This window comes from Lactuca sativa, chromosome 5 (genome assembly GCF_002870075.4).
Source record: "Lactuca sativa cultivar Salinas chromosome 5, Lsat_Salinas_v11, whole genome shotgun sequence".
Taxonomy (NCBI): Eukaryota; Viridiplantae; Streptophyta; class Magnoliopsida; order Asterales; family Asteraceae; genus Lactuca; species Lactuca sativa.
In genome coordinates, this window is record NC_056627.2 from 4,065,426 (window position 1) to 4,091,231 (window position 25,806).

The 25,806-nt window shown below is 33.6% G+C and overlaps 1 protein-coding gene across 1 annotated transcript; it reads right to left on the minus strand.

Moving 5' to 3' along the window:
* Positions 1-24,761: 24,761 nt before the first annotated feature.
* Positions 24,762-25,806, minus strand: LOC111909038 (protein TIC 20-v, chloroplastic). Its single transcript, XM_023904831.3, has one exon. It carries the CDS (start codon positions 25,637-25,639, stop codon positions 24,956-24,958), a length of 684 nt encoding a protein of 227 aa, XP_023760599.1. The 5' UTR covers positions 25,640-25,806; the 3' UTR covers positions 24,762-24,955.

Consider the following 25,806-nt stretch of genomic DNA (forward strand, 5'->3'; position numbering starts at 1 on the left):
ACGGTCAGAGCGAACGGACAATTCAGACGCTGGAAGACATGCTCCGAGCGTGTGTGTTAGACTTCGGGGGTAGTTGGGATGCGTACTTACCATTGGCAGAGTTCTCCTATAACAACAGCCATCATTCGAGCATTGGTATGCCACCTTTCGAGCTGTTGTACGGTAGGAGGTGTCGGACCCCCATTTGCTGGGGAGAGGTGGGACAGAGAGTGATGGGCAGCACGGAGATCGTGCTCCAGACGACAGAGCAGATTCAGCGAGTGAGACAAGGGTTATTGACTGCCCAGAGCCGACAGAAGAGTTATGCAGACAGGCGCCGATCCGAGCTTGAATTTCAGGTCGGCGACTTCGTTCTCCTGAAGGTCTCTCCTTGGAAAGGAGTGATTCGGTTCAGGAAGAGAGGCAAGTTGGGGCCCCGGTATATTGGGCCATTTCGTGTGATTGCAAGGATAGGTCGGGTAGCCTACCGGTTGGAGTTGCCAGCGGAGTTGGGTCAGATCCATGACACTTTTCATGTGTCGCAGTTGAGGAAGTGCATAGCCGATGAGTCGGCAATGGTTCCATTGGAGGATATTCAGGTGGATGCGAGCCTGAATTACGCGGAGAGACCAGTGGCTATCAGGGATCGGAAGATCAAGGTTCTGAGGAACAAGGAAGTACCTCTGGTGTTGGTTCAATGGCAACACCGTAAGGGATCAGAAATGACTTGGGAACCGGAGCGCGAAATGCGGGAGCAGCATCCGGAACTATTTGCAGAATGAGACTTCGAGGGCGAAGTCTAATCCAAGTGGGGGAGAATTGTAACAGCCCGGAATCTCAGGTATTATTAAAATTATGTTTTTGGGGTGATTTAAGAAGGGACTCGGCGAGTTGGAGCCTAGACTCGCCGAGTAGGATCGCGGACTTGGTCGCGGGTCCGCGACTGGACTCGACGAGTCCAGATATGGACTCGGCGAGTCGACGCTGTTCAGCAGAAACCCTAACCGTGCAGTTTGGATCGTATTTAACGCCTCTTAGGCCGTCATTTTCAGTCTTTTGGTCAATTGAGAGAAACCCTAATCGCTGTGGACGCCTAGAGCAAGGGAGAAAGCTTTGGAACTTGGAAGAATTGGTTAGGCAAGAAGAAGAGGGATTTGGCTAAAGGAATATCAAGGAGGATTGAGTCCTGAGAGTTGGGGGACACAGAGAGTGCGTTTTCAGGTAATACTCGGACCAAATATGTTATTTTGATGTATTTATGAAATTAGGGTTTATAGAACCCATTTAGTGATTTGATGAAGAAATGCCTTGTTACCCCACGATTATAGTCTTGTATTAGGACCTTTAGAGGTCCAGAAGGTCCCATGCATGTGTACTTCGGGACGAGACCTATCCCAGGAAACAGTTACTCGTCTGCATGGCATGGACTCGCCGAGTTGTTCTTCAGACTCGGCGAGTAGCTTGAAGATTTGCTGGGACTCGCCGAGTTGTTCTTCAGACTCGGCGAGTGGAGTCGGGGTGGCCCCGCGATTCTTCCACGAGGACCTCGTCGAGTCAAGAGGTATACTCGACAAGTAGAAAGGGAATATTCAGGAATCTGTGAGAACGACTAGACTCGCCGAGTCGCCATGGTACTCGCCGAGTCCAGTCGAGTTGACCGTTGACCGTTGACCAGAGTTGACCTAAGTCTGACTTCTTAGGGATAGTCACACTTAGATGATATGAGTGTTAATGAGTTATGTAATGTTATAGGAGGGTTGTAGCTCGTTGGTTTGTGCGCGAGTGATTTCAGGAGTTGCTAGCTTTCAGCACTTACGAGGTGAGTTTTCTCACTATACTGTACCCGGAAGGGTTTGACTGTGTGACCGGAAGGTCGAATATGTTATATAGATATGTATGCTATAAGTGGTAAGTTAAGTGTTATATGGATATGTATGCTATAAGTGGTAAGTTAAGTGTTATATGGATATGTATGCTATATGCGGTAAGTTAAGTGTTATATGTGCTATGTATGATATGTGGGCCGGAAGGCAATATGTTATGGGCCGGAAGGCGATTATGTTATGGGCCGGAAGGCGTTGTAATGAGGACCAGAAGGTCAGGGCCTGGAAAGGCGTATGTGTGTAAGTGTATATTGGGGAACTCACTAAGCATTTATGCTTACAGTTGTTGTGTATGTATGTATTTCAGGTACTAGCGAGGACCGTGGGAAGGCGCCGGCATGATCGATACACACTGAAGATTGTTTTAGGATCTTGGGAGTTTGAATAATTGTATTGACCGGATAATTAAACTATTTCTGCCTTGTTTTTAATGGAAAATATTATGTTTTAAAAATGAAAATTTTGTTTGAAAAATTTGAGTTGTTACATTTCCAAACTCACTAAGGCCCATTAAAGTCCTCTAATGGACCAATTTTGTAAATTGGACCCAACTCCTCAAATGGGCTTTCCCACCCAAGCCCAAACTAGTCATTGGACCCTTAAACGACTCTTGGTGGTGTTGGATAAGGTGTCTAAGTCCATAACTTATTTGGTACATACTTGACCCGACCCGGCATGGTCCATTTGGGTTGCATCTCATCCAAACTATTTATGGATAATTTTATGAAAGTTATACACATATGTTTATTAATATATTATAAGTTATAATATATTAATATGAGGTTATGTTATTTAATTAGTCTTAGCCTTAAATTAATTATGAATTAATTTAGAGATTAAAAGAAAGACTAATTAGATTATGGGCTATTGGTATTATATAGTGTGGGTTAACACTCATTTGTTAATGGGCTAGGCTTATATGGAAGTCCATGGATGATCCATGGAGCTTTTAACCCATGGATCCTTGGAAAGGAAAAGACATGGGTTATTAGGGTTTCACCCTAATCATGTACACTATATAAGCATGCTTATGTTGCATGAAATGGTCCCTAAGGGGTAACTAGTGAACTAGTGTGTGTGTGTGTGTGTGCTTGTGTGTGGCCGAAAATACAAGTGTGTATACTCTCTCAAAGTTTTCCAAGAGTTTGTGGTGTTTTGTGATTCCATTTGAGGCATTCACACTATTGGTGCTTGGCCCTCAAACTCCTTAAGAACCAAACTCATCAAAAAGGTATGTAATCTCTTCTAACTCTTTTATGTTGAAATGTTCCCCATGCCATGTTATATAGGTTATGAACCTTGGAAAATTATTATTTTGCATGTATTTAGACAAACATAGATCCAAGGTTTATTAGGGTTGCATGCACACTTAGGAAGTGTTAGATTGCTCAAAACCCAACAGTGGTATCAGAGCCTAGGCTTGCTTGTTTGATACTTGATGCAAAATAGTGAAAAAAAAGTTGAAATTGTTGCTGTCTGGCTGATGGACTCGCCGAGTCCATGGGGGGACTCGCCGAGTTCAAGGCAAAATTCATCCTACTCGGCGAGTAGGTTCGTGCACTCGGTGAGTAGAATGAACAGAATGCAGATTTTCGACTTTTGCTGCTGGAAATGGACTAGAAACATTACCCTAAACTGTTTTGGTGTTTTAAAACTTGTTTTAGTTGGTGTAATGGTTGTTCTAATCCATTTACAATAGCATATATCAAAATTCCATGATTTTTTATGTGTTCATATAATTCTTGAAATTTTGATGATCATGTTCATGTTCTTATGAATTTAGAAGATGATAGGAATTATTTGCTGAATTGTTTAGAATGAATTCTTGATCATTTATGTGTTTTAATGGAGTCCATAATTTGTCCTCAAGTTATGGATATCCAAAGGTCACTTTTCTTGAACACACACTTAAAACACATAAGTTACATGAAAAGGAAGAGTCTTCATTTTTATGAACCTTTAATTCATAAGTTATGAAATGAAAAGTCTTGGATGGTTACAAAAGATGAAGAGTCTTATCCTTAAGTTATGGAGATTCAAGAGTCACTTCATTAATAAATATATAAATAAAGTGTAACCTTAATTAATTCCATAAGTTATAAAAATAAAGAAAAGTAATTCTTTTATTAGTTTAAAGTCTTCCATAACTTGTCCTCAAGTTATGGAACTTGAAGAGTTTTTGGATTAAAGCTACTTTAAACACATAAATCATGGAATTAATTAGTTTTGAATAGTTTCAAAACTTGCCCTCAAGGTTTGGAATTTGGAAAAGTTTCACACACTTTAATAAACTTTAATTCCAACACTTAGAATTTTAAAAGTTTAAATTTAACACTTATACTATTTATAACATTAATGGTTAATTATTATATATATATATATATATATATATATATATATATATATATATATATGTATAAGAACAAGTCGTTTTACCGTTAGTAGGCCTCATTCACGAAGCCGGTCTATAAGGTGGGTATAAGGTTGTTGCCTATAAAATGGTGACTTAATGGGTGTCCACTCTCACCCACCGCTTGCTTGATCGGTGGAGGGTCGTTAGCCGAACGGGTAGGACAATGACTTTAAATTCTCATTAAAAGTATAATGATTATTATAAAGTAACTAAATATATTATATTTAATTCCCAATCTTAGTTACTTTAGGAAAAATGTGAATTTGGTGCTAGCCCATGGAATTCACACTTTGTACCTTACCAAGTCGTTGGTGGAGCGTGTGTGGTTAACCGACACACTAACTTGGACTAGTAAGGATCACGAAGGGTGACTTAATGTTTGTCATAGATCAATGGAGCGTGTGTGGTTAACCAGCACATTAATTAGGTGATAATATTAAGGGTACCAAGTGAATTGGTATGGTTATTCACACCTTGTTTTGTGATCCTCGGCATCCCAGTCACAAAATTTAAGAGGGCACACTCGAGATTGAAACATGCCATTGAAAAGTTCAATGAATCTCAAAAGATCTAGGAATTTCAAATCCAATTAAAACCTAATAAATTATTTCGTTTTTCATGGTGGAAATTGGTGAATCGTCATTCGACTACCTTCAAATATTTTATAGCTTGGATTACGACATCCCTCTTCCAAATTATAAAATATTGTGTTGGGTCCTAGCCTTAATATTTCATATTGGGTGTTATATTAAGGATTTTGAATCAACTAACTTGATTTTCTCCCATTATAGATGTCTGGTTCAGACAACTATGATCTTCCCAAATCTCTTGAAGATGATGTCCATCAACATCATGCTTCACTTCCTCCACCTCCTCCAATTATTCTCCCTCACCCACAAGTTCTTGAAAAGTTTAAAGTCACTCAATCCCTATTGGCAAGCATAGTCTATGTGTGCTCACATCTTGGAGATAAAGTCACATATTGACAAGCCGGGAGAGTTGGGTGTCAAAGTCTCGTGAAAGTTGGATGTTCAATCACTTTCTTAGTAACATAGTGAGTCTCTTTGGGACTACTATGAGACAGACTATGACATGACGCTCCATGATGTTATCTATTTGCTTGGTGTTATGGAATCAGCAATGATTTGGAACACCAGTAAAGCAAATTTGATTAAAAGAACAACTTCCCAAGTCTTAAATGGACATTGACAATGGTAGCATTGGATATCTAGAAAGGCATTTCTCTTCCCAATGGAAAAGGATCGGCTATAGTCAACTCGGTTGACCAAATAGTAAAGAGAAAGGCAAATTATGAGATAGTCTCATGTGCCATTACCAAAAGGTCCATGTGTTTTGTTGCCAAAGGAAGGGGCATTGGTTGCGAAGCTGACCTATTCACCTGAAAGGTCATAAGGTTGATCAAGTCAAGAGGTTTGACTCTACTTCGGGTAAAGTCCACTGTCTAACTCTATTAAGTTCCTATTTGGAGATTCTTATTACATAATGTGAACGGGTCACATGCTGATGTTTTAAGAATCAAAGAAAAGATAGGAAGCTTAAAGTAAGTATATGTTGATTCTGATTGCAAAGGTGGGTTTCGATCACATGGTTCGGTAATCAGAATTTTGAGCTGTTGCTTAAGAGTTATAATATATTGCTTATGAATAGATAACAACAAGGTTTTCATGTGGATTGTAAGGATAAGTTTTTCCGCAAAGTTTTAAAATAAAAAAAAGGGTTTTAATTTTATTTATTTTAAAAAATATCCTTACAATGGCATCTGTGGAGAATTGTTGCTTATATGTTTCCAGTAATAGCAATATTGGAAATTGGATTTGGTTCTTTCATTTGTGGTAGTGTCTGAATTTACCAAATGAAGAAAGTTTTTCATCACCCAAGTTTCAATTGGATAGAAACTTGGAATCATACAAGTTGTATTGTATGATGAATGAGAATTTTCATCTTTGAAAATTAAGACTAATTCTTTGATCACATGTATATGTGAGTCAATTGAAGGACTAAGGAATTAGGTACACTGGGTGTGCGCTGGTCAAGGTCCACCACAAAGATTGATTTGTCATGATTTACTAAAGATTAGTAAATATGATTATACTTATGAGGTTAAGTATAATTCTGTAACATTGGAAAGGTTACAATGTATGACAAAACAAATGAGAAGAATCAAAATTAGGCAGAAAGATAAAAGTTTCTCAAATCTGAAAGGATGGGAGAGTACTTTAGTATCGTATTTCATGATCATCTTAATGATTATGAAACCATATCACAAATTCATACTCTAAGGACGTCTTGGTGCATTGTTATGGCTAAGAAGAGAGGTCATGAATTGTTGGATTGGTTAAAATCAAGAAGATGAGCCATACTTCGTTCCAAAACAATTCTTAGAGTCATACTCCATGATTGTAACTTTGAGTGACATAAAGGAAGATTTATTAACACTAGTCAAATGTAAGAGTAAAATGTTTTCTACTCTTGTACATTTGAGATTGGTAAGTTGTGATGTCTTGGATGAGAAAAAGACCAACTACGACCAATTGTGTGAAGTGTTAATCTTGATAAGAATCCGCACTATCCCTTGAATATTTGTTTTGTCAAGGAATGGTTCTTGACTGGGGAAACTTATATGTTAAGGGGACAGTGGGAGCCTTAAAGATCCTGAAAGAGTTTCAAGATTTAATCAAGAGTAAAACCTGTAATTTATCACTAGCACACGACTTAAGGTTTGCAACCTATCGTGTTGACATAATTCTTATTCATGTACCTACTTCAAATAAGTTGAATTTGCATGTAAGTTATCAGAGTTCAACTTGGAAGCATTGGTGGGCCTTGTGCTACCAAGGTGACAAGAAACTAAAATTGAACAAGTTTAATCCATGTAAGGCTGAATTTGTCACTAATCTTATCTTGTGGTTTTGACAAATTCACATGGATAGGAACTCATACACTATAAAATCTAAGTGTCATAAGGTTTCTCTCCGATTCATGAAAATGATGGTGAGGAAACGCTTTCACTAAGTAGATTTTACGTAGATATCAATTATGTTATTTGCATTTTCAAAAGTCGTTAGTGGAGCGCGTGTGGTTAACCGGCACACTAACATGGACTTGTGAGAAATGGCAAATGCCCAAGCAATTGAGACTATGATTACGGCATCCCTTTTCATAGTTCTGAAAATTGTTTAGACACACATGAGAGCTATCTAAGAAAGGGTGTATGAATCTAAATTTCAGAAGTCCAGCAGATTTCTGGAAATATGTCAGAGCTAGTGGGAGCATAAGTGTTATGCTGATAATCATCATGTTAGTGTGAGCATAATTATTAAGTTTAGTGTTGCAAGTTAGCAATGTTAATTATAGAAAACAAAGTTTCAATTCGTGAAGTTGCAGGGGTTGAAAAGTTGTTTTGCTATAATTAAGAGAGAGGAAATTATACTTCGTTTCAATTCCAAAGCTTAGATTGAGATTTTAATCAACTTTAGTCAAGGACATATATATATATATATATATATATATATATATATATATATATATATATATATATATATATATATATATATATATATATATATGAATCTTATGTCTGAATGGTTCGACTTAAGGAAATTCTATATATATTGCGTTCTCAAAATTCAATTATGACTACGGCATCCCTCTTCATAGTTAAATTTTGAAAACATGGCAAACAAAAAATATTGTAGCAAGAGACTGGTCTAGTATCATGTCTTTATGTGAGACATCATGAATCGTGTCCCATATGCTTCGGATATAGGATCGATTGCATGTGCTATAATATTCATCTTTTCTAAATTTTCCAAATGCTTAAGGCATTGAGAAGGGAAAAGTCTAGAACTGGATATGACTAAAGTGATTGAGCAATTGTCGAGGACAAATCTGAGGTTCGCCATAGATTGGTTGCTCAGGGAAAGTTGGAAGTATGATGTAAGTTGTCGGAAAGGACCGTATTGACATGTTCTGAAAAGAAGTAACTCTTGTTCGGAAGTGATAGTCAAAATGGGACTATGGAAATGTCTCCATAGGTGGAAGTTATTCAATCTATATAAGATTAGAAAACCTTAATGCAAGAAGCATGTTCAAAGCAATGTACTTTGAATATGAGACTTCCGTTCCATAGAAGTTGACATTCTTTGGAAAACTCTGTAATGACTGGTGACAAGGTTTTGGTGACTTTGTGCATAATCATTACAAGAGGAACATTGCATAAAAGTTTAAAATCTAACAGTTTTTTTGGGTAAATGATAGGAATCGGGGATTCTCACATTTACACTAAGGATTTGGGATTGTGAAATGAGTATCATTGGAATCATGTTCAATTGATCTACATCACAATGTAAGGATCATAGACAAATATAGTGTGCATACTTGGAGTATGGCATAACTATTGTTTAGAAAAACAAAGTGTACATGCTAGGAGCATGGGACGACTGTTGTTTTATTCAAGTCTTAAGTTGATTGTTTGAAACATTATACAATGAATAATGTGTAATCAATATGGTGATAAATAAAAGGTGGTTCTATTTATATTCAAAAGGGTTCTGAGACCATATTGGATTCGATTATTATTGTGTTTCACTTTGCATGTTTTGACTTCCAAAATAGCTAGGTTATTCTTTTCGAATGACTAAGTTATTTAAACACTCCACAGTCGTTCATATGTTGGAAGTAGGTATGAATCAAGACTGTCATGAATCGAGTTTGTAGATGGCTAAATGGGTTTAGTCATAGCAATGGTTGCTACAACATTCATGAGTGCTCATAAGATATGAGTATTGGAATAAACCCACGCTCACTTGTATCACTTCATGGAATTTATCTCGAGTGATCGTGAGACGGTAATATCATATAAATCTTCAAGCCTAGAGATATGAGTTGTTACCTATGAGTTGGTTGTGCATTGATTGCACGTAAACGCATCAGTAACTTGATGTTGTAAAACGTGCCTTTGTGTACAATTCAACAAGTAGTAGAACAAGCATATGAGTCGAAGTTTATCTGTTCCTTCTAGAAATAGAAGCGATATTTGGGCCCCTCGATGATTTTGTTGTGACCTATGTACCGGCCGGTCAGAACTAAATTGATGTGTTCGATTAAGTTCTTTGTCAAACAAATCGGAAAATCGGGAAACAAACTGCTGGACAATAAGTACGACGTTGTTCCATGTATTTGTCCGGCTGATATCATGAGAACAGAGGAGTATATGATCACTTATCTAAAATGACGCTTCATAGTTCAACATAGTTTTCGAGAGCTACGATTGCTGGTTGGTTCCTGAAGTAACATACGCAAATATAGTTATTAGACTTATCCAAGTGGGAGTCTGTTGGATAAGGTGTCTAAGTCCATAACTTATTTGGTACATACTTGACCCGACCCGGCATGGTCCATTTGGGTTGCATCTCATCCAAACTATTTATGGATAATTTTATGAGAGTTATACACATATGTTTATTAATATATTATAAGTTATAATATATTAATATGAGGTTATGTTATTTAATTAGTCTTAGTCCTAAATTAATTATGAATTAATTTAGAGATTAAAAGAAAGACTAATTAGATTATGGGCTATTGGTATTATATAGTGTGGGCTAACACTCATTTGTTAATGGGCTAGGCTTATATGGAAGTCCATGGATGATCCATGGAGCTTTTAACCCATGGATCCTTGGAAAGGAAAAGACATGGGTTATTAGGGTTTCACCCTAATCATGTACACTATATAAGCATGCTTATGTTGCATGAAATGGTCCCTAAGGGGTAACTAGTGAACTAGTGTGTGTGTGTGTGTGTGCTTGTGTGTGGCCGAAAATACAAGTGTGTATACTCTCTCAAAGTTTTCCAAGAGTTTGTGGTGTTTTGTGATTCCATTTGAGGCATTCACACTATTGGTGCTTGGCCCTCAAACTCCTTAAGAACCAAACTCATCAAAAAGGTATGTAATCTCTTCTAACTCTTTTATGTTGAAATGTTCCCCATGCCATGTTAGATAGGTTATGAACCTTGGAAAATTATTATTTTGCATGTATTTAGACAAACATAGATCCAAGGTTTATTAGGGTTGCATGCACACTTAGGAAGTGTTAGATTGCTCAAAACCCAACAGGTGGTCCATCATAGCCCAATATCTGCCAAGCCCAAGGATTGGACCAAACCGAGGCCTAAAACTCATAGTCCATATCCGGTGAGTACGCAGGGGGTACTCCTATGTACACTAAGCGTATAGGCTGAATGGTGCGTACGCTAGGCGTACCTGCATGTACGCTCAACGTACTCCCCTGTTAAGTCACTTTCCCATTAAGTGCTTAATACTCTATTCCAGAAGCAACAATCATAACGTCTTAATGCATAAAGTCACTAACTTGGTGACTTTACATGATCCAAATAAGCCCAAACTCCAAAGTAGCATTCAATTCTCATAGAAATTCTCTTAACTCATGCATGAATCCAATAAGACATTCAAGATGGCAACTTTTTGCCTTAGGGACTCATTTTGAACTGAGAGTGGCAACTCTAAGTCTAAAAATCGGATTTAAACAATAAAGTTCTTTACTTGGGACCACAGTGACTTCAAAACCACACTACACTAGATCTAAGCATTCTTAGGTAAAGTTATGACATATATACCTCCAAAAAGTCCCAAATGATGATGTTTTCCCAGATCTAAGAGCTCAAGCTACCCAAGTCCTTCTTTGCCACTTCCTTTTTCTTCTTCCAAGTTTGAAACCACCAAGATGAGCTTCCCAAGGTGAAGATCTCACAAGAATGAAGAGATGAAACATTCTAGGGTTTCTCTGAGGTTGGGGAGGCTGATAAGGAGCTAGGGCTCAAGCCTTAATGTTCTTTATATAGTGCTTGACCCTAAAATTAAGGTTTAGTGTCGCTGAACATACACTGGGCGTACATCTCGTACGCTAGGCGTACGTCTTCAGCACCCGAGGCCATTTAACCTTCTACGTTGGGCGTACCCCAACTTACGTTGGGCGTACTCACCCAGTTACCACCATAGCATGAATGGCTGAAATGCAAGTTTTTCCCATTCAGGGACCAATTTTGCCAATAACCTCAAAGTGCCATAACTCCATCATTCTAAGTTTGTTTCCGACGAACTTTATATCCACGAAAAGGTGGCGAGAAGCCCTACGCTCCTATCTACACACCTAAGTCTTAAAACCTTTCGAATAGAACCCGAGACCCATAAACAACCGAATCGCTTATACCATGGGCCTCCGAAACTACAACCGAAGTACTTTTCAAAACGGGGTGTTACACAATCCTTGCCAATTTCAAAACCTAAAGGGTTAAGGAAACCCTAATTTCGAAAATTTTAGGTCAAGGGAAAGGGTTAAAACACTTTCCTAATTTTCGAAACTTAGGGATTAAGGAAACCCTAATTTCGAAAATCCCTAAGTCCAAAAGGGTTTAATTGCCATAAACCCTAATTGATCATATTCAACAATTGTAATCAATTCAATAGAAAACAAGCCAAGGCTCTAATACCACAGATGAGTTTTAAGCATAACAAACAAAAACCTATGTGTGCTTGCAACCCTAATTGAAGATCCATGTTTTCTCTAATTGAATATACAACATTTGAACATCAACTGGGAAACCCTAGGAATCCTATACTATTTTCAAAATTAGCATCTAGGGTTAGAAAACATACATTTTATTGTTATTGATGAATAAAATGAAACCCTTGTGTTGTTGAAGCTTAGAGATCAAGCACCACAAATGTCGTGCACTTAATGATTCACACCCAACACTAGCAAGATGATGAGAGAGGAGAGAGGAGAAGGGAGATGAGATTTTCGACTATCTATTGAAGGTTTAGAATGATCGAAAATCCTAGGATGGAGAGGCATTTATAGTGCATCAAGGATGATTTGGATAACCATAATGTGAATATAATAACATTATTTCAAATTCGGTAATTATCCACCTCCTTAATTGTACATATGAGGCATTCTAGAAACTCTAGAATTATCTCATAAAACTGCCCACCTCCTTCCCTAGGAAAGTTCTGGAACCTTTTGTTCAACTATTGAACAATTACACTTTAGCCCCTATACTTTTAGTTAATTGTTTTAATCCAAAAATTAATTTCAATTAATTTCTGATGAAATATTAATTAGATATTATAATTTCTAAATAATATATTATTTTCATAATATATTAACAAATTATTTATTTCAATTTATTAATCAAATAATAAATTAAACGTCTCTCTCCAAAAGTCATCATGTCTAGTTGCTAGTTTTTAGAATAACCCAAAAAGACTGTGTTACTATTAGTTCAAGTATATATATACAAATTATAGTTATGAGCTTAACACCTTATCCAACAATATATATATATATATATATATATATATATATATATATATATATATATATATATATATATATATATATATATATATCATTTTTAAGTTTATTTATTTGATGTTTGTTTAATTGTATTGCTATATTTTAAATATAACCGATGTTTTTAAATATATTTAAATTTAAACACCTTTTAATGATTTATAAAATGATTGTGCATTTTTATTTTAATGTGTTACACATGAAATTATTAATTTAATAAAATGAATGTTGTATTAATATCACAACTAGTTTAAATCATTTTATGCAAACTGTTTATTTAGTTCTATATATTTAATGATATAAGTCTTAAATTTAGTAAAAGAAAATAATTTTAGGGAAACCGTAAAAACCTTTTAAATTGAAGAGATATTAATCAAAGGGTGCTATTATACACCAACCTACACCAATTTTATAGACCATTATTTTTACTTTATTTTTTATGTCATTGCCATGTTATTATCATTTGTCTTATCTTTTATATGACATATAATTATCATTTGACTAAGTTTTATTATTATTTTATTATAATCTAATCAATAAAGATTATTATTTAATACTTATATTTTTATTATTAACTTTATTAATATTAATAATTTTAAATTTATTTTTTATTAAGATGCATTTATTAAATATAAACTGTTTTTTATATATTTTATTTTATATATTACTAATAATAAATAATATATATAATAGTATATATCATTTACTAATAGACGCCGTTAAAACATATGGATTGACATATAATGTCGAAGAAGAAATATTATACATTTAAAAAAAAATGTGATATGAAGATGTTGATAGGAAACATTACATCTTTACTAATAAACGTCTTTAAAACACATGCATTAAAACATATGATATATATTTAGTGATAAACGTCTTTAGAATCATGGAATAATTATAGACAAGTAAAACGTATAAAAACATTTCAAATGTTTTACTTGCAAAACGTTAAAAATAAATAAAAAAATATTCGAACAAAACGTAAAAAAATATAAACGAATAAAACGATAAAAATTTGTTTTAACGAACTTCAAAAATATAAGAAGATTTTAGGGTTTAGGTCATTTTTGGTCACTTAATTTTTGGTTTTGTGTTCATTTGATCATTTAACTCTTTTTAAGTTTTAACAGGTCATCAAATTTTTGGCTTTGTGCTCATTTAGTCACTTAACTTTTGGTTTGGTCACATTTAGTCACATAACTTTTAAAATTGTCATCATTTAGTCACTAAACTTTTAAATTCGTTCAAAATTTTAGTGACTAAATGAGAACAATTTTAAAAGTTAGGTGACTAAATGAGCACAAATCTAAAAGTTAAGTGACCGAACCAAAAGTTAAGTGACTAAATGAGCTCAAAGTCAAAATTTTGATGACCTTTTAGAACTTAAAAAGAGTTAAGTGACCAAATAAGCACAAAACCAAAAGTTAAATGACCAAAAATGACCTAAACCCAAGATTTTATATTAAAGAAATACAACCCTTAAAATAAAAATTAAAAATATATTTGAACAAAAGGATTAAAAATAGAAAATTTTATTTGAACTAAATATCAACTATAATATATACCAATAGAAAAACACTAAACTTTTATTTGGACAAAATATTAAATTAATATGTTCTCAAATAAAACAACAAAACAATTAAAAGATTTTTTAAATCACACAAGCAAAGATAAATAAATAAATTATAAAAAGAATAATCATTATAAATAAATAAATAAATTATAAAAAGAATAATTATTATAAATAAATAAATAAAATAACCTAACCTATATTAAAAATAAAAGATATTATAATTTAGGAGAATGAAATGATGAGAATAATGTCATATGCAATTATTTGATAATTATAACAAAAAGTGTAACATTCCTATGTAATAATTATGGTTATTTAACGAAAAAATAAATGTAATGGTAAGGGGTATGATAAGAATTAAGAACGAGTATGTATAGTTTAACCCTAAATTAAACAATTAAAATGAAAAATAGAATGCTCTTGGAGGTGATCTTGTGCCTTTATGAGCTATGGCTAATAAATATGGGTGTTGTAATGCTTTTATAATATTGGAAAATATATTGAAACCTTATTCGACCAAAAAAATTATATTACTAAGACGATTTCAGCTATAAATTAATATTATTTTTATAAAATAATTAAAAATATTATATAAAATTTTAAATACATTTTCATGTCTTTAAACATATTTGTCTTGTTTCTAATTTTACTTTTTTAGATAAGATTTTAAAGCGTATGAATTTGGCATGCCTTGTACAGAATGCAACCAAATAGACTAATAAACAAGATACATTTAGGATCCAGAAACATTATTATTCTAACATCTTTCTCCTTCTCTTATCTCTATGATATGCTATGTGTTCTATTAATTTAACAGCTGTTTCTGCTTTTTACAATTCTTTTTTATATGGTATATCAGGTAAATCACAATAATGCCCCAATGGATTAATCGGCTTAACGGGTAGCGCCCAACACTTCAATTTAAGAGTTCTCAAATTTAATTCCCACAAAAAGTTGACCAAAATCAAAAGAAACAAGACAAAAAAATATGTTAATACTTAATAGGTCTCTTTCTACCACTTGTGCTTTTGGGTTTTAATAATAAGTTTTTCGTAATCGTATATATCTTACTTTTCGAAATCGAAAGAAAAATTCACCAAGTTCCATGTGAAACTTTGTTGGAAATAGTGCCTAATTTTAGTTAAAACATGTCATAATTTGGAAGACAAATTTCGGGTTGATTCTCTTTTGTATTGAAAGCTATGCTTTAAAAAGGCTGCATTTCTACTTCAGTTAATTGTGATTTACACCTCATCATAAAGCAATGGAAGCATATGACATATGCCATATGGTTTTTATTAATTTAAATTTAATTGTTTTTTAATCATTTAATATGAAATTATATGGTTTGTATGTCACTTAATGCAACAGCTTATTTTATGTAACATTTCATATAAAATGGTTGGTTGTTATATTGAATGGTTACAAGAATATGATGTATGAAGTCATAAAATGATGAAATGTATTTTAATTTAATTTTTCTAAATTGGGTGCTCAAAAAATGAATAACTAATTTTATTGACCAGATGGAGAAAACATTTGGGGCAGGGTCAGGGTGTGTTTGGTGTAAATACAAAGCGTAAGTTTGGAACTCATTTATGCATGGTATTTGCAAAGTTGATTGTCTTTTTGAGAAATGACAAATATGGTGATGTTCACAGTTAAGTTGATGATGTGCACTGTGTTCAAGTTTAAGTTGTTACAATATTAATTTAGGTTAGTTACGGTGCTCGAGAAATCATGCAATGGAAATGGAATATGCCCTTTTTCAAATTTAAGTTGTTGGCTTGAGATGTCGAGTAGTTTCATGTTTTGGGAGTAATTTCATGTATATGCTATCTGTAATCTTTGTTTTTTTTACTGGTGTTTCTGTTTATAAAATTGTTGTTATATATATAAACACACACACACACACACACACACACACACACACATATATATATATATATATATATATATATATATATATATATATATATATATATATATATATAACACACACACACATTTAGGTTCAAATGAGAACAATTACATAATTGAGAACCCAAGAACGAATATGAACCTCCAAATGTATCAAATGCAAAAGGTACAAATACTTTTTGATTTTCTATACATGCATTTTCGTGCTTAGCCACTTTGCATGCAGCGACATGCCCTGCTGTGAAACCCCTGCTCCTCAACCCGACGAGAGGAGAGACCCCGGTAGGATCCACACAAGCATGTTTCCCTCCTACCCATCCAAAGACCAAAATGTCAGCCGGCCTGAGTGTGGATATTCCATCATGCTGGTCCGTCAAAGAGTTCACTGATGATTCTTTCTTCACGGAAATACTAGCATGCCGACACACATCAAAGAGAACATCCCTAACAACATCATGTCGGTACTCAAAACCAGGGAGCTCTCTACAATGAACCGCATGTTTCCCAAAAGTGTCCAAACATGCCTTACGACAAACTGGGCATATCTCGTCAATTGGGAATAGAGGAATCATAAGACGGTAACGAAGGGATAATTCGCTACTCCACATGAAACATATGTTGGTCGAGGCCATCAATAGGAATAGTTAGCAGAAAATCCTGAGCATGAGGTGCCCGAAGACACTCAAAAAACTGATTTATGTCTAACAGACATGTCGAAGTCGACTTCCATGACGATTTTGCTAAAAAGGGCACACGCCAATGCTTTTTGGGATTTAGGGGGCGGTGTCCTTATTAGTGAAACCGCTACAGTCGAATCCCGGAATCATATCGTGAAAACGAGTCAAAGCAAATAGGTAATCAGAGTCCATACCACATATGCCACTGTCACATAAGATGTGGTCTTGTAATGTCTAAGATTGGGCCTCGAAGCTACAAATGCGTAGGAGGAAACCTTGTATGTTGAGTACAAACCCAAACCACCGAAACGAATAGGTAAGGAAGCCAGACGCCACTGGATGTCTCTAAAGAAGGGGCCTCCACATACCGCCATATCCTCGATAGACCTGCATAATCCTTTGTCAAAAAACAAAGTTGCCTCTTCTATGTACACTGGTTGGCATGTCCTTAAACAAAAGAAAAGTTTTGCAATGCCTATACATGATCAAAGCAAAAGGATCTCACTCTGCGGGTCACATAATTGTGACATTAACCGCTCTCTTCATGGGCATCCCGCTAATAAACCTTGTGTCTCTACTAACAGCCCCCCCCCCCCACAAGGAGCTTCACCCCTAAAGACAGTCTCCCTATATTCGTTGGGAATAAATCGACACAAAGCTTCCTGCCATCACAAGAGGGCCAAAAAAAATCTTCGTTTTCTTGATGTTCAGCTCAAGACCCAAGCCTGGATCATTCACCGAAATAATGTTCAACACTCTAGCCACCTCCTCTAAATCCCCAATGACAATCCCATCATCTAGATACCAAGAATGGAGAATGAGCTTGCAATTGTCTCTAATCTTGTGCACAAGCGGGTGCGAAACGAGGGCAAAAAGAAGAGGGCCCAAGGGGTCTCCTTGTTGCACCCTGGTGGCAGACCATATATGGTGGTCTCCTATATAAGTCTCACTGCTTGCCCGTATAAGAAATTCACCCACAAACAAAATAGAATGACACATCCTCCTAACCTCGTGGAGCAAGGCTGATCTATCCACCAAGTTAAATGCATTCGATAAATACACTGTAAGCATTGAAAGAGACCCATTAGTGTGGTGTTCACTCAACACCCTATTGGCACTGTGTAACACAGCCTCAACACCCTCGGACACACCAACCCCAAACTAAAAATCATTAAGGTACTTGACCATTTCTTTACCCACACCTTTCATGGTGACCTTGGAAACCAGTCATCTCCATATAGGGCCTAATGTAATTGGACGGATCCCATTGTCAGGTTTAATCAAAGACGTGAGAGGAGTGGATGCAACAAACTTTGCCAAAATGGATGGACAGCTTCCCCCTAACCATAAATTAACCATTGTAGTGATAACACGTAGGAGATCTATGGCTGTAGCAAACCCTTCTCTACAAAGGGCATCCAGGATGTGTTGAGCCTGCAAGCCATCTCTCCCGCATGAAGTTCCTTTAGGGAAAGATTTAATACAGCCAAAAACACAATCAAAGTCTGCTACAAGGGGAGGTTCATAAATTATGGGGCTTGGCGTGGATAGGGGTGGCATGAAAGGGTGTTTGTCCTCCAAAACTTTAATAGTATCACTATTGTATGGCGCAACAGCCGATGAGCATAACACTTTCACTGCTGCGGTAAAATGCCCATCTGCAACCTTACGGAGACACTGCCTGATGTTGGTGTTACTCGATGTAGACTCCTTCTGAAGGATGCCTCCAACCTGTCCCATGGCCCCAACCTCGAGATTGTCTAATATATTTTTAACTAGCGTGCTAATACCATCCTCTTTCCCCCATGTATCCAAGGACTTCAAGATGGAGCTTTGTTGTAAGGATTTTCTATTCCCAGACCTACATTCTTGTCTATTCTTGGGCCTAAACACCTACAATGTGCAACAAGGAAGAAGTAACAGACAAATCCATGCATTAACCGAGTCGGGTTGGGCAATCAGCTTGTAAAGAGCTGTTTTCAAAGCCTAAGAGAAAGCGAGGCGGTAATTGTGGGGGATACTCTTGACAGTAGTGATAAGCGCTTTAAAAACACGATCAAGGAGCCCAACATCAAAAACCAAACCTCCAAGAACATTTGTCGCAGACTCTTTAGTAGACGACTTTAAAATACTGACAATGTAACGACTCGAGCCGTCAGCCCCTGTAATAAAACTCACAAGACCATCCAGGTGATGACAATAACGACTAACAACATGCAAATTCATACACGTCCTACACATCCATTAACCAAAGGCCTTCAAAGTTTCTTTCACCGCCATAAATAAACCATCACTAGAAAGAGCTTTACGTAAAACACATTTACGATCTTCAGTAAGTAGATGATGCCTTTTGATGTGTGAAATCATACGGACAATCCCCTTACTTCCCACTTCACCATTTGGGCAACAATAAAAGCTTCTGAACGGGCACAGACAAATATCACTCGAACTTATAGAAGAAGTCATACAAGAGAACAAGCCTCAAGATGAAGCTTAAGCTATGAAGCAAGAATTAAAAAGGAAGGAAAGGAAATGGCACACCAACACATTGTTGGTGTGCACAAGGAACGCTCAAACAAAGCAAACTGCATTATATTGAACAATAAAGTTGAAACAAGAGAAAAACTACTTTGGACATTTTATCAAACATTTGGTGGGCAACAAAAATAGCTTCTTGGAATTTCCTCTTTTTCCATTGAAACATCAACCTTCTAATTTGATATCTCACAAGGATCCAAAAATCAACATAGAGAATCGAGATTGAGAAGTAGAAGGAAATGCAAGAGAGTTTGAGAAAACGATAATATGAACTTAATTCTTGAGCTTGAATCTCCAACAACTCCGTGTTCATCAAAACTCCAGCCAAGAAATTCTTAAGTTTGATAAGTTTTATTGGTTTTGTTCATATAAAGATTTCTTGCTCGTTTATACCTAATATTTGCAAAGAAAATTTATATTTGTCATTTAGAAGGTAATAAACATGATAGCAGGTCATCCTTCTAGGTGATATGTCATATTGGCATTGAGTATGAATTTTTGTTAAGATAGAGCTAACTTAGCATATCATCTCAACATATGATACAATATGCTACCTCTTTTAATCATATGCCTATAATAAGAAAATTTATTAAAAAATAAAGAAAAATTGTTATTTATATATTCACATGTGAAGAAAAGGTTTTAATCATATGTGAATAACAAGGTTTTAACACATACAATATAATAAGAAAATATTAAAAAAAAGATCCTTATATATATATATATATATATATATATATATATATATGGAAAAGTTCAATAGAGAAACTTTATGACATCATCTTAAACAATCTAGACCTTTGATTATATTTCAATCCAATGTTTCCAACCCTTAGATCAAATTGCTGACATCATCTTCCTCAAATGGAATATATTTAATTCCAATAAAAGCTTTCCAATTGTCAAACAAAATTAACTTACATTTATTGAAATAAAATTTATTTAATTCCAATAAAATCTTCTCATATTTTAAATCTTGAATTTCCAGTTATAAAGGTTTTAATATGGTTAACTTTGAAAACATATTAGTAACAAACTATTTCAATTAAGGCATTAATATCAACCATTAATATAAACACGTTTATATTAGTAAACCATTAATATGAAATCCATTTTTATTAGGAAACCATAATACCAAAAAATCAGATTCAAATTATCACATACATATACGATTCATCATTTAATTCGCAGCTCACACTTATTTTCAATCGTTGTTTTTTTTTTTCAAACCTCCTGCTACATTGTTTATAACTTCCATTATCATTATCTGCTTCAAACCTTCGTTGTTGTGCAGTAGAAGGTTAGTACCTTCTTTCGCTTTTTATATTTATTATTAATTAATTTTTTTGTTACTATATCAAATATATGTATTCATATATTTCGACTTTCTTTGTTACAAATTACACGAAATCAGTTAACAACTTTTCTAAAACTCTTCAAATAAATAGGAAAAGATATTACATACCTTTAACAAAACATAAATTAACTATCTTTGGAATTGACACTAATTAGGAAAATGTTATTTTTATATATTAGAGATGATTATGATTTTTTTAATTATTATGTCATAAGAATCTGGTTAATTTTGGTATGATTTTAAAATATTTTGGTATAATCCTGTTACACTTTTATGTTTATTTAATAGGAGATAATATATAATCTATTTATGCATCCTTTGAAATTAAGTATGTAAAGAATTTTTTGACAACTATAATAGATTTCATACATCTTTATAAATCATATCTCTTTATAGATAAATACATTGTATACGTATTTTTTATTTCATATAAAAGTTATTCCTAATCCTAATTGTTTTCTTTCATTTTACACCTATGGCACAAAACTATCGTGATGTGGTTGTCTTTGATAAGGTTGCTAACATCGATGCATCCAAGGAAACCAGAAACATTCGTGTTCAAGTATTCTTGCTTTGGAAGCAAACTTAAAGAACAACTCAAACATGTTTAGCAACTTGGACATAATTTTAATTGATGAGTAGGTACAAAATTTTCTTTTTATTATTATGTTGCTTTTAATTTATAAAATTTTAAATTAACCAATTTTTTTCACTTACATGGGACTAAAATACAAGTAACAATAAAAAAATATCATTAGTTTGTTTGAAGACCTCTTTGTTGAAGAATCTGCCAGGGGTATGTAATTTGGTATGACCAGAAATGATGAAGATTACATGTTGGTTAATCATAAAAATAAGAATAATTTCTACAAAACAATCAAAGTTCATATATCAAATGATTTTGCTGGTATGGTGGATCGTTATAACTTTGTGACTTTTTAGGATTTGATAGTCAGGAATCTCGACACTCATGTTGCATTTGATAAGATTTTATTTTAACATTCTACCTTATCTACACGTAAATATTTATTGTATTACACATTTATAATACAACAACCGTTTTTTTTTGTTCCAAATTTTCTTGGTCAGGTTGTGTCGACTAATCCCATGAAAGTGATTATTAAAAATTCAAGGGAGAAACGGTTGATGAACCTGGTTGATGAGGATCTAAGTTAAGTATATGTGTTTAAAACATTTTATTTACTAAAGTATTTTTCTACATGATACCATGAAACATGTCGTTTGCATGACAATGACATGTTCATCTACACTTCAATATACATGTTTATTTTAGCATTACTTAAAATATTTTGAATCCACTAATTATAGAATTCACCTTTTGTCATATAAGAAATAATTCGTTGATCATTATCAGAGAGTCCATTTATGATATTCTCACTAACAAATTGGTCAAATGTGGTTAGAGCTCTTTCACACATTTTTTTATCACATGTCTTCGTACTTTTAAGTTTTAAATTTTCATCTTCAAATTCGATTTTTTAGTTACATACGTTCATTGAAATTGTTTTTTTTTGTTTAACATATAGTAACAATAAATTAAATAAATTTACACAACAATATACATATTTCGAATTTTGTCATAGTATTATAATTTATAAAATACAATTCTCTTCAAAATAATTTGCGTCGGTAATTTTATCCATAATTCCACCTAATTTAAATTTGTATTTTCTTTATATAAAATTTTTTAATGATCCCGATTTTTTCCCTCCAAAAGTATATCAAACATTTATGTCTTAGATAATGTTGCCTCATTATAATTATTATTTTCCAAAATATATCCGTTTAATTAGGAATTTAATTTAGTGAAGAAAGTAAATGTTAATTCAAACAAAATATATATTCCATAATTATTACACGAGTTTATTAAAAAAAATCAAGATGTAAACATTAAACATTTTTAAAATGAAATTTCAAAATACATACAAAAGATGATGTTGTACAATGAAATATAAAATTGAATAGACTGGAAAAAAAACTATTAAGACAACCAATCTTGAAAATAGTATAGTTATGAGAAATTATAAAGTAAGATAAAAAATTATAAGATATTAGGATATTTGAAAGTACAATTAATAAAAGCGTTACGGTTATTAGAAAAAAAAAATAAGATCGTTAAGATTAGTAAAAATGCAATATATAAACTAAGTTATCATAATAGTAGTGAAATGTCATTATTTGATATTTCATATAATTGAAAGATATACCAAATTACATTGATGATATACTAAAATTATTCAAAATATCGCCAAGACCAATGTAAAGTTCTTGCGAGCACCAAATAAATAAGAACAAACATAAAAGTTATCTCTTATATTTATAATCAATTTAAAATAAACCAATCATGATTTAGAAAAGAATTCCTATTAATGATATATTAAAATTAAATTTATATAACATTTAAAATTCCATAAATTATACTGTATGACTTTATTTGAATAAATAAAATAGTTGTCAATATTTAATGCAGTGAAAAAAACGGTATATTGGTTGTCAATATAGACTTAAATTAAGTAACCTTATTATGAAGGAACATATAATTAGAAAACTTATGCTTATATAACAATATCATTTCCATATGTGATGAAGAAAGTCATTCAACTAATAAAACAAAAAAATGTCATATATAAAGAGGTCCTTCAATGATTATAGATATTTATCGATTTCAATGTATCTTCCATATATTTCAATAATACCAATAAACATAATATTTTTTATAATTATTATGTTGTAGACATTTGTAAGTTTTTATGCGTTTCCCGCGTTTAACGCGAGTTGTAATCTAGTTCACATGTGAAGAAAAGGTTTTAATCATATGTGAATAACAAGGTTTTAACACATACAATATAATAAGAAAATATTAAAAAAAAGATCCTTATATATATATATATATATATATATATATATATATATATATATATATATATATATATATATATATATATATATATATATATATATATATATATATATATATATATATATATATATATATATATATATATATATATGGAAAAGTTCAATAGAGAACCATAATTATAGGTTCTTCAAGTAACCAATTTTTTTTTTTAATTTCTAGAGCTTATTTTTTATCGAAAAAAAATTTAAAAATATCTAAATTCATATATTAACATTGTGAATGTGAAAAATATTTTTCGGATTCACCGTGTGAATCCGGATTCACGTTGTGAATTTTCGAAGATTCACATTGTGAATTTGACGTAAAAAAAAATCGAATTTTATATCATTGGAAAAAGGATAAAAAGTTATAAATTTCTGTATTTTTAGTTTTTTATTTTATTTTTTTTTTATTTTTTGATAAAAAATAAGTTTTAAAAATTGAAAAAAAGATTAGTTTCTTGGTTAATTATGGTTCTCTATTGAACCTCACCCTATATATATATATATATATATATATATATATATATATATATATATATATATATATATATATATATATATATATATATATATATATATATATATATTCGCATGTGAATAATATGATTTAATCATATGTGAATAACATAGTTTAATCATATGTTAATAACTTAATCGCATGTGGTGGTGGTGGGGAGGTCAAAGTGGTGGTTCACGTTGGCAGAAGGTGGTGGTGTTGGTAGGGTGGTAGGGGTTGTGGTGGAGGTAGGTGGTGGGTGTGATTGGGTGGTGATGGTGGAGGTGGGTGGTTGGTGGTGGTGGTGGGAAGTGGGTAGTGGTGTTGATGGTGGTGGTTAAAAAAACTCTATTTTAAATCTAGAGTCTCAAATTACACAATAAGAACTAAATTTTAAATCTAGAGCCTCAAATTACATAATAAAAACCCTACTGATTGGCACATGTTACTATAAACCATGATTAGAAGTAGAACCGCAAATGACAGGGGCTTTCGTTAAAAAAAATTCAATCTTATACCCGATTTAAAAGCATCATCCAGTTGAACTTTATTGAGTTAGAATATAAAAATGAGCTCAAAACATATAGTATAACAACACAAATTCAGAGAAATTGACTAGATTTCTTATAAATCCTACTAACATATGTTTTGAAATTTACTAAGGACTTGTATGGGAACAAAAAATCAGTAAATCATATGAAGTGACTAGTGAGCAAAGGATGAACAGTAAGCAGCAAAACTACTGATATTTAATACAAATTGAAGAACCAATCATGAGCATGTATTCATGATTGTTCACATAACTTGCCTGTCTGCAGCATCTGCAACAATGGGCAATCTAGGAACTTGCCCCAAAAAGCAAGAAGATGAACCATAAATCAAGGACACCAACAGAAACAAAAACACAGTGCTATCCACACTCATCAACAGATCTAACCCGATTCCATCTTTTGGATTAAAAGTTCTCTCTAAAAGATCAGGGAAAATCAACAGCACATCCAGCACAATAACCTGCATGGTATTGAACCTCACATACCTACTGAAGTTAGGGTTTCTGACAACAACGAAGTAAAGTGTCAAAAACACTAAGAATCCATTGAATGGGAAGCTTTTGAACACCCTGATTGCAGGCACAAGAGGTTGAATTAAGGTTTCCATGAATGAGAATTGGGTGATTACGTATTTGCCGTATTGGATTCCATCAAAGAAGGGGTAGAAGTAACATACGGCTGAGATTAATCGGTCTGGTATGTCGACAGAGTCACTGTCGTTGGATTTGGCGACGATGAGACGGCGGTGACTGGATTTGATTTGGATCTGGTGGTGGTGGGGTGTTAGAGAGAGAAGAGAAGGTGGGGTTTTGAGATTGAGGGGGAGGAATGAAGTTGAATAAAGGGGCAGACTTCTTCTACATGATGAGAGCTTGAAAGGAGCTGCTGTTGATGATAGGGTGTTGGCCATGGACATGGACATGGCCATGGAGATTGGAGAAGACGGAGATGATTTCTCTTACAGTTACAGGGAGAAAGAGAAAGAAAGACAAGGAGGGAGGGAGGGACTGAAGAAATAATATCAAACGAGGTAGTTGAGTTGAGGAGGAGGGATAGCCGTTTGCCCGCTTCTCAACCATATCCTTTCAAAGGTCC

Bases quoted from the DNA above. Each gene is read 5' to 3' on its own strand.
- LOC111909038 (XM_023904831.3), bottom strand. From the start codon at position 25,639: ATGGCCATGTCCATGTCCATGGCCAACACCCTATCATCAACAGCAGCT.